General features: G+C 38.1%; 1 protein-coding gene across 1 annotated transcript in view; it reads left to right on the top strand.

Moving 5' to 3' along the window:
• LOC137651769 (uncharacterized) overlaps positions 1-11,225 on the top strand; it is a 314,564-nt gene that overhangs the window by 282,826 nt on the left and 20,513 nt on the right. Inside the window, exon 7 of the mRNA XM_068384993.1 lies at positions 4,843-5,034. Within this exon, the coding sequence (XP_068241094.1) occupies positions 4,843-5,034 (192 nt within the window). The remainder of the gene's footprint in view (positions 1-4,842; positions 5,035-11,225) is intronic.

Below are 11,225 nucleotides of genomic sequence, written 5' to 3'. Positions count from 1 at the left end.
TCTTCCACTCCACTATTACAGGACTTTACCTGATAACTGGTGTTAATAGCCTTTACCATATTTCCAGAGTTAATCTTTAACTTCATTATAGCTTTGATTCTTTGCACGTATTTTCTTCTAATCCTTTCCTTCATTTCTTGTTGTTTTATTGCTTCTCCTTCTATTACTCTGAGATATTTATAGCTTGCTTTGTCTATACCCTTGATGACATTTCCATCTGCCATCTTTATCCCTTCCATCCTTGTTATTTTTCCTTCACTATCGTTATTATTATTGATAATATTATTATTATTGTTGTAGTTGTTGTTATTGTTGTAGTTTTGATGATGATGATGATGCTATTACTACAACGATAGACAGTATAATGTACAGTAGGTGAGGTAAAAAGAAAAGGGAAAAATAACATGTTTGGGAAAAAGGTTGAAAATTTTCTAAAAATATCAAACTAAACCTTTGTAAATGAAGGCAAAAAAGAGTAATTTGAAAATTAAGCCTGTGAAAATCTTTGGGAGGAAAAGCAAAATAAGAATGTCGCGAAATACACTGATCATGGCAGACAGTATGCCACAAGAGTTCAGGAAAACTTGAAGAAAATTAAGTGAAATCCCAAGGCTCCTTAGCCAATAACCAAAACAGAAGACCTCGAATCCGAGAACTAAGAGGTAAGACTGTAAGAAACATAGTAAGAATGATGCAAGATAATGTGAGAAAATTAGATTTGTCTTTATATGCAACATAAAACTAGTTTCTTTATCTGCTACTATAACATTACTAGGTAGGTAGCAATTGCCCAAGACAAAGGTCTGCCTCTACAATGGAACCTTCCAAAAAATGCAAATGCTTGACTTATACTAATGATAAAAGTAAACCATTAAATATAATTCTGCAATACACTTACCGAAACAAGAGAAGATAAATTTAAATATTTCCTCAATTTACTGACATTTTTCCCATATTGCTAACATCTTTTTAGTTGACCAAGCTGCTCAGTATATCTAAGGTTTAATGAAAACCTCTTTTTGAAATTCTACCAATAGCTACAATATATGAAGTTTGAGTTTGATAGGACTGGCAGGAAAAAGATCATCTCCCAGGTATTGGGAGTGGGAGATCAGGTGCTGGCAACCAGGTTGACGGGTGGGATTTTGGGAGAGACTAAACTTTGTAATGGGAGGGGTTGAGTGATATGCTCTATTCTTCACTAGAGTTATACCGTGACTGCCGTTGTTACGAATTTACTTGGTATCATAATGATGAAATATCGAAAATGACTTGCAGTGTAATAATTGAAGAAACACTATATCTTTAGCCTTCCAATACCTTTAGATATTGATAAGAACACTAGCTCCTAAATGTTTCAGGTATTGATAAAGGTGTTTTTTCTATATGTACTGGGAATATTTATACGGATAGAAATACCAAATAAATATAATTTCCACGTAAATTTATAGAGGGAAAGTAGATTTTCTTTAATTGTACTGTTAAACAGTAAATTTTGATTTGAGATTTGGTTTTTACCTCTTGTTTGTTGTTATGAAGTTATATGAGAGGTAATGATATGGCTTTATGGAGAGACTTTAGAGAAAAAGAGGGAAAAAATGCATAAAAAAAGGAAGTGGAATCAGTCAAAAACAAAGTACATGGGTTGAATAAAAAATTGCAATGTGCCAATACAACTCCCTAATAAGAAAGAAAAGAAGAGAATACTTTAAGAGAAAGATCTGCAAAGCAGCAACAGACATAAATAAGTTATATTGTCTCATAAATGGTATAATGGGAAATGTAAATGAAAAAAAGGCTACCAGAGGGGTACAGTGACCAGGAACTAGCATTTTTTTTTTTCTAGTATTCTTTAAAAACAAAATAGAAAATGTAACTAGATCATTTGTAAATAGTCAACATCAGATTAATGCTACACCAGATACACACATAAAATTAACGAGCTTTAACAACATAACACATGATGAAATTACCAGGATTATCAAGAGAGTGAAGAAAATTACCTGTGTGATCGATCCAATGCCAATATCTAAAGTAACTGGAGAAAGAAACTTTTCTAGTCTAGCAAAAATAATTATGAGAATAGCAAATGTAAGCATCCATGAGTAAGTTTCCAAACTCTGAGAAAATGGCTATAATCGCAACGGTTCTGAAAAGTGCTCTGGATTATCAGGAATTAAATTCTTATAAATCCATGTCGAATCCATCTTTTTTGTTTCAAAAGTGCTAGAATGTCATTCTTGAATAAATAGTTTGTCACTTAGAAGAAATAAACACTTTGCCAGATAACCATTCTGCTTACGGAAAATTATACTTTACGGAGACAGCCCTCTGTTTTTGTAACTGATGTTCTGCAAATGATGGAGGAAAGTAAATGTGGTATTTTGATATTACTCGATCTTAGTGCTGCTTTTGATACAGTTGTGCATGAACTGCTACTAAATGACCTACGGTCCATCAGCGTTGAAGATCAAGCTTTCAAATACCTGAAGTACTACTTGGTTGGAAGAAATAAATGTGCGCAAATTGGAAACTCTTATTTATCATATGGACCTTTAAACAGAGGTTTACCTCAAGGGAGTGTACTGGGTCCCCTTTTATTCTACATCTATACTATTTGTCTGTCGAAAATACTGTAAAGGCTTGGTGTGAAGTTCAAACTATTTTGCGATGATACACAATTTTACTTCTCCATAAATTATATAGATGACACTACTGAAACTTTAAACTGAATCCTTGATAGTATTAAGGAATGAATGACAATCAAACAACTAAAATTAAATGGAAATACAACAGTGTTTATGGTCGTGGGAAAAAAACAGCGTAAGAAACTTGGGTGATATTCAAATAAACATAAATAACGACTCTGTCCGGACATCTATTAAAGTTTTTAACCTAGGCGTATCTCTTGACTGTAACTTGTCTCTCAATGCCCAAATAAATAATGTAGTAAAAACTGCTGGTTATCATCTCAGAAACATTACTTTTATAAAAAAGTGCTAGGATAAACATTCTGTAAAGAAACTTGTGGTAAACTTTGTTTCTACCAGGATTGACTACTGTAACTCCATCTACTATTATTTACCAAAAGTAAAACTTAAGAAATTACAAAACATAATAAACTGAGGAGCAAGACTGATAAAATGTGTCCCATATAGAGAAAGGATCACTCCTATACTAACTGATTTACATTGGCTGCCGATTAAACCGAGAATTGAATTTAAAATATATACAATAACCCACCAAGTCATCAGAACGGGCCGTCCAAAATATCTAAGAGAATTGCTACATATTGTACATCAACAAATTGTGTTGACATGAGAATGGTTACAGATGGTTTCAAACTATTAGAACCTAGATATATGTCTACTGTAGGCTCTAAAACTTGAATATGTGGCCCCGTGACTACAATAAGCTCCCAGGAGACATCTCAATGATTGAGGATATCAAGGCTTTCAAGAGGAAATTGAAGACTTTCTTATTCTATGAGTGCTTCAACAGTGACAATTTAACAGTAAGCGAGTAATACATGATGTGAAATACTGAATGATCTCAAATGAACATGATAAAATGACTTTGGAGGTCCTGAAGAGGGTAGGGTTCCCCTGCTGTACAGGACCAGATAAGCAGCCCTCAAAGTAAGTAAAGTATATTTAAAGGAATTTTAACATTCACATTATTTTAGAAAAGTAATCTGCATATAAATGAAAACATATTTCTGATTATTTTTGCTAAATTTTGGTAGTTTACAGATGGTGCATTCTCATATCAATTGTCAAAGACCTGAGCCTTCAAAGGGTGTTATACAGGTTCTTTCAGTAATTTATAATGGGAGATTGTCTTGACAGGCCCCATTTAGCACATGATCTAACATGGATGTATGCATACAATATTACAGTCTCCTGGCTGGTACAGTGGTAACGTATTTGTCAAGCATTTGCATGGCGGCTGATTGATCCTAGCCCGGGATTGTAAGTTCAAGCTATTTACTGGGGAGGCCACTGCTGTCATTGGGCACCACAGTTGTGGGGGAGGGGGGTTTCCTTACCTGGCTGACATTCTGGTGAACATCTATTCTGATGAAACTGGAAATTAAACCAGACATCTTTAACCTTTAGTATCTGTGCAGAGCATAGGCTTGTGCAGGTATACATGTACATTAACTCAGCTTTTGTTTACTGTCCTTAGAGAATGCCATAACAGTCCTTATGCAGAATATGATTTGATAATATATACTCAAATCATACCATGCCAGTCCCTCTGCAGCAGATGGTCTGTCACCGAATTTAGTGTTCTCCATTCAATTATAGTGTGTCTAGTTCCAGTTTGGTGGAGTTCTTAAAACTGCTTTTCTCTCTCTCTCTCTCTCTCTCTCTCTCTCTCTCTCTCTCTCTCTCTCTCTCTCTCTCTCTCTCTCTTTTCTAGTCACAGGGGGAACATATGAGCAAGCTGTAAGTTCTTGTCAGAATTTTTGCTGTACATAGCTTACCCAAGTATAGTTTATGTTATCTCAATACTTATATGCTCTGAAGTAGGGCATGTCAGTCCTGATGCAAAGTATTGTCTGATAATGATGTATAAATACTTATTATGTGATTCAAAGGACTAATAAAATATTTTCAATATATGTCAAATGCGTGATAAAGACTTCGAATACAGTTTATGTTAAATGCTTAATCATGAGTTTTCAAAGACAGTGTGGCAAATAAATAACGACATTTTTAAAGTACTGTATAGGGTTTAAGCTCCTTCTTATGTGTGCCATTATTGTTTTGGTAAAAACGTTAAAATATTATTGGAAAAATCATAGTATTACAATTTTTCTTTTTTTTCTAATGACAGGTGGACTATGTGGTTCCAGTTTTATCCAAACAGTTTTTACGCCAAATACAGGTTCGGGACTCAGACCCATCCACAGTTCAAGAAATGCAGTATAACCGATATGTATATCGCCTTATGCTTGATGACTATGTTTCTAATATGAGCAAGAATTACAAATGTCGTGCATTGTGTTTGCATAAGGACATGTCTGAGGTAAGTGGTAAAGATGTATTGTAGCTAATTTACTACCATCGTACATATTGAATTTTTGGTGTTGCTAAACTAAAAGACTTGAATTTTTAGGACCTTGGACCTTTGGCCTAATTTATAAAGATAATAGAGAGAAATGTGGACAGCACCCATGGTTTAATACTTGTAATTATATTTCTATTTAGGTCAGAGGCCAGAGACAAATTATTTTATATGCTTCAATAAGCAACCATGAATTTAGGCAACATAAAGAATAGCAAATACTGGCTTAAGTGTTCTACTGCTATGTTTTCCATGTAGAGAACTGAAGTTTACTGGGTGCCAAACGCTATTTTTAGGGTTAGAGGGAAACATGTCAAGGTTTTTTCTTTGATTTATATAACCTGTAAATAAATCTGGATGCCTCTACAGTAGTTTGTATAAGCAATAAACTGAATTTATTTATTCCTCATTCCTACTGTTATCCCTACATTAAGGGGTCGGTTGCCTGATGCACCCTAATAGCAACAGGCAAGGTCAATAATTTGGCACTGGGATTTTACAATCGCATACTCCTGCAGTCATCAACCACAGTTATTGACAGTGGGTATACCTTTGACTAAATAGTCCAACTGCAAGGCTGTCGTTTCCACAGTTATTGCTTGTGGGCCAAGCCTTTGATAAAAACCAATGTTTGCAAGGCAGCAACTGTCTTTTTAGTCACTTTATACGACACGCAGAACATACAGTGGTGGTATTCTTACGCCCCTACCACAGGGCCTAATGAATAGAAAATTTTTGTCAAAGTGTAAATATATCTAGAATTTCAATTAAAACTTTTATGATCAATTAAAACCTTTCAAATGATTTTAGGGGTTTGCCTTGATTTTTCATATTTTCTCTTGCAAGAAAAAGACCATTGTTCCCTACAGTGTTTTCCAAACCCCGAAGAGGTGTTGAGGGCATATCACCTGATAGTAGGATCTCTTCGAAGAACCATGTGGGCTCTTCTCCTGTGGGAGCATTGTCATTGTAATGCATGATCCCGTAGAAGGTAAACTTCCTGTTCCTCCTTCTCCTTGACCTCATCTTCATTATATTCTTCACACTTCGATCTCTAGAGGAAAAGTAGAAGGCATCATCAAAGAAGTCCAGGAAGACTGATTGTAAATAGTTGTATACTTGTAACTCCAGCCAAACTCTCCCTGTGTGCGTGTGTATTGAAAGTGCAGTAAAGGGAACCAACCCATCTGGGGAAGTGTTCTGGCACATGGTACAGGTGTTCATGCACCTGTCACGAGACCATGCTCATACACCATTGATAGGGATGGTTACTGCCCTTCTTCCCCATTTCCTGGATGTGCAATCAATCTCGCTCCCACACTGGGGAGAAATATCACCACATGCATCTCTGTGGTACCAAATTCTGTGCTTTCGACCAAACCTAACATTGCTGCTACTTCTCACCTGGTAAAAAAGAAGACATCATCGAAGTTTAAGAAAACCAATTAACTGGAATTGGTGCATTTCAAGTTGATCTCTCCTCATGTATGAGAGTAAGGTACATACCTAGAACAGAGTATGTTATGTGTTGTATGCAAAACCTAGAACAGTATATACCAGTAATGTACCCAACCTCACGAAGGTGCATTGGTATGTGGTATAGGTGTTCACGCACCTGCTACCAGTGCTCTGTCTTGTACTAGACAGACCAAGCGCACGGTCTGTTGAGATAAAGGGCGCCTCCCTCTTCCCCTTCCCTTCTGCATGTTCAAGAACCTCTTCAGTATCTCTCCTAAAAAGATGACACTCCTAGAGTGTGTCAACCATGAGAGCCTACGTAGATCCACGTGCCCATGCGATCGACAAATTTTTCCTCACGCAAGGAACGTGAGTGTGAAGATGACGCAAGATCTTCTCATCGTCTGTCTCTTCATCACCCATCTGTGTGTGACTAACCCTATCAGGTTCATTCATTGTGAGATTCTCCATGAGCCTTTGCTCCAAGCAATGCCTCTATGCACCAGGATTCTACAAACTTGTCTCTACGCACATTGTGTCCATGCTCTTTGGCACTATGTGATCTGTTTTGCACATGATCGGACACCATGTTTTTGGACACTGTGTTATTGGACACCTTGCGCCTATTCTTTAATTACTTTTGGTTCAAAAAGCACCTGTAACCTGCTTTGTCCTAGCACTCAATTCTACATACTGAAATCTTCCGATGTGAATGGATCTCTCCATGTGCCAAAATCTTCACACATGCCAAGACTAGCCCACAACACGAGATCTTCCACCACAACAAGACTGGGTAACTTCATGATATCTTTCTACAATTAGGTCTTCTCCGTGCACTGAGACCTTCCAATATTTCCATGCTATAGGGAATTGAGACAGGTGACTTCCCAGGACTGCTCTGAAGACTTGTACGAGTACGAAGATGCGACATCGCGTTCACATTATCGTCGGTAAGGATACACTCCACTCACATGATGTACCTGCACCCCACTTTTTGCTACGCTCCCTCTTGCTCTTTAGAGGCTAAGCATTTAGTACTTCTTCAACCTCTGAGAGCACAATAGTCTGGGGCAGTCCAACCTTCAAATGGGAGTCCAATCTTACAGCTGCCATCCCTGCTTCCTCGTTAGGATATCTCTCAGGATCAATTTTTGAGACTATTTTAAAGAGGATTCTTACTAAGATATATGTCAAAATGCCTTCAAACCCCCCCCCCCCTTGTGAGGAGAGTAATAGTCACAGCCCATCTGGACCCAACGGTTCCCTATTCATTGTAGCTTTAGTAGAGGCAGAGACTCTTAAGACTAGGCCTATGTTCAGCAAGGTCCTTGCTCTCATTTATGTGTACAATAATCTTGGAAAGGCCTGGGGCTCCTGTCAAGGGAGGGATGCCAGCCATTGATCGGTACTTAGATGCCCTTCAGATTTTGAAGTCTCCTCTTGAGTTGTAATCTTTTTACATCTCTGATCCACAGAATCCATACATTCTAATCAATTGAGCAAGGTCTGGCCTCCCATACTCTCTCGACGACAATATTTATGTGCCAGTGAATGCAGACCCATCTTTTCTACACATTTATCCAGCAGTGGCAGGGCCCTCGATGGAGTGGCACATTCCCAAGGTCATTTCGTTCTTGACACTTGAACCTATTGCTATGGAAGTTACTTTTATTCCCAGCCCCTAAGTAGCCATGGATCAGGTGTGTTGGGCTGTATCACCACAACCCAAAATTTTCCAAATTCCGAGAAAAGGAATAAATATTCCGACTTGATCCGATCAGGCAACAAGGCTGTAATCTTGATACACTAGTCAGCATGGTGGAGACTATAGCCCTTTTCCTACAGGATGAAGTGGAGGCAGGTGAGCCATGACTCCCTTTCCCATGAAGTTACATTCAAGGGCTCAGGCTCTTCAAAGTCAATGACTCCCAGAACCTCAAATCCTTCAACTTCAGCGCTAAAGAAAACAACTGCAACCAAAGGGCTAAATCTACTCATTCCCATCTCTTCCTTCTCTTGAAAGGTGTAGACAGTGCTCCACCCTTTTTCCCTCATTAAAGGATGTGGAGGATGGAAAGGAAGAAGGGGATGCTGAAGTCGGAATTCCTCTCTTACAGTTGCCAAGAGTAGAAGTGTGCCTGTCAAGCCGTTAAGCAAAGTGGCACCGACACGGAGCAGAGGTCTGTGTGGTGGAAGTCCTCCAGGAGGCATACCACTTTCCTTTGATCAACTCTTGCCCACCCCTCACTTGCACACTGATGATATTAGAGTCCTGCCATCTGAAATCATTGGAAAACTGTTCCTAAGGACAGAGGTGATAGTGGTGTAAGAAAAAGAAGCTTGAAATCATCGGAGACAGTTCTCTGGGCTCCTACAGTCAACTCTTCTTGATGGCAAAGTCATCTGGGGCTGAGGAGACTGATTATTGATCCCTCTCCATGGAATATGTTTGTCCTTCAGACAACATTCAAGATGGAGATAGCAAACAGTGTACCTTCCGACATAAAGAAAAAGATTTCGTGCTTCTTGTGGACCTGAAAAATATGTACTTTTTGATACCAATGCTTCGGTCCTACAAAAGTATCAACGCTTCATCATTGGAAGAATAGTGTACCAATTCAAAGTTTGTGCTTCAAGAGAGTAGTGTAACCTTTGGACTATCTACTTCTCCCCAAGTGTTTGTCCTGGTTTCAAATTGAATTTGTCTGCCAAGGTATTTCGATGATTGGCTGATTCTGTCTTCATGCAGAAGACAATTGCTTCAAGATCGAGACAGTCTTCTTTCCTTTTGCAACAATCTGCGGATGATGGTCTATAGGGAAAAGTCCAATCAGATGCATAAGCAGATGATGAAGTACCTGGTAACACTGATAGAAATAGCAGCAACGAGAGTCTTCCCTTTAAATGATCATAGCAGCAGGATCATGGAGGCAGCACAAGCATTCCTGCACAAACAAGAACTTCCAGATTGACAGTGTCAACATCATTTGGGACTTTTTTAATCGGTGGAGAAACTTCATGGGTGTCTCTACCAGTTATCATGCCGGTCATGTTTGAAGTTTCACCAGTCAGCCATCAGCAATCCCCTTATCATCTGGTTCCAGTGAAGAGGAATACAGGACTATATAGCCTAGAAGGTGAGTGACAGAAATGTCATCAGGGAAACTCTACTGTCCCAGTACTCTCAGACTTATCCAAGGAGGGAATATGGTCCATGGAGGAAACTTACCTACATATCATTCTTGAGGAAACACTTACAGAGTTTCTAGCATTGCAATCTTCCCAACAGAGTTTGATAGAGCATTTGGTAGCGTTGATGAACAAAAACACTACAGTTCTTGGCGTACGTCAATAAACAAATGGGGTACCATCTCACAAACCCTTTGATTTATGAAAGCAGGTGTACACTTTGGCAGTTGACAACACTGTAGAGCTGTCAGCAAGACTCATCCAGACAAGAGGAATGTTCGAGCAGACTTGCTTAATGGCCAGGGTTAATATGTAGGGTCGGAAGTGATCCTACAGCCTTTCATGGCAGAAAGGTTTGTTGCTCTTTGGGAAGCACCATTGATCTTGTAGCGCATTGAGATTGGGAGTTGTAACGGCTCTCTTGCCCACGTATCCTACCCTACACCTTATCCTTTGAGACAGGGTTAACTCTATTCGGGGAAGGATAACCATGGCTTGTTATCAACATGTCCCTGTTATTTACAGGATATCTCTTTGGATATTCACTCCGGGGGTTAGAACTCTGTTGATTCCTATAAGGTAAAATTTCCCTGGTATATCACTCGCAGAAATATCCAAAGTAGAAGCTGCCAATGCGGAACTTCCATATGAACAACATGGCTCGAGCCCAAAAAAGGTGTCAATTGAGATGAAATGGTTCTAATTTTGTACAAAGAGGAAAATTGGAACAAAGTGCTTCCAATTTGATAGAAAATGCAACTAATTTCATGCAAAATTCTTGTTTGAATCCAAACAAATTTAAAAAGAAATGGCTCTTTTTAGAATAAAATGATGCCAATTGAGAAAGAAATTACTTTCTTTTTAACGAATTTGAGCAATCGAGTAACACTAAGCATGAAATGGTGTTCATTTGCAAAGATCAAAATGGTACTCAATTGTACCAAAGAAATTGGGACTAGTTTAGCATAAAAAGAGATGGCACTAAGATTTAAGAGGGAATTATTTGCAATTAATCCTAAAATTAAATTTAATTAAATTGAAGGTCTATAACTCACTCAAGTATGTTATGGTATTATGATCTAGGAATTATTGATGCTCTAAATAAATAAGTTCCAAATTGGGTTCTCCTGCTCACTATTGGGAAAAGCCTGGTTTTCCTATTAATTAGATGTAATTTTGATGTGAAAATGAAGGACACTGTTATGTTTGTAGGCATTTCTACTGGAGTTTTGAGATCAAGACAAACTATATGGTCTTCTTAGTCATTTTGCTTCTTTTCCTTTTGAGAAGTTTTGTCATTTAGGGAACCACATCCTCTCACATCAAAACTGAACTTGTCATTCTGCTATTCTGTAATACCCAAGACATTTTTTATTGGTGACCAAAGGTTGATATTGGAGGGAAAGAATAAAATCTAGACTTGAAAAATTCTATTCCAGTATAATTTAAGTTATACATTTTTGGAGTGATTTATGGACCCTATCTTTTTCTTAAAGGAAAGTAGT

Source organism: Palaemon carinicauda, chromosome 1 (assembly GCF_036898095.1).
Source record: "Palaemon carinicauda isolate YSFRI2023 chromosome 1, ASM3689809v2, whole genome shotgun sequence".
Lineage (NCBI taxonomy): Eukaryota > Metazoa > Arthropoda > Malacostraca > Decapoda > Palaemonidae > Palaemon > Palaemon carinicauda.
This window is presented reverse-complemented; position numbering and strand designations above follow the sequence as displayed.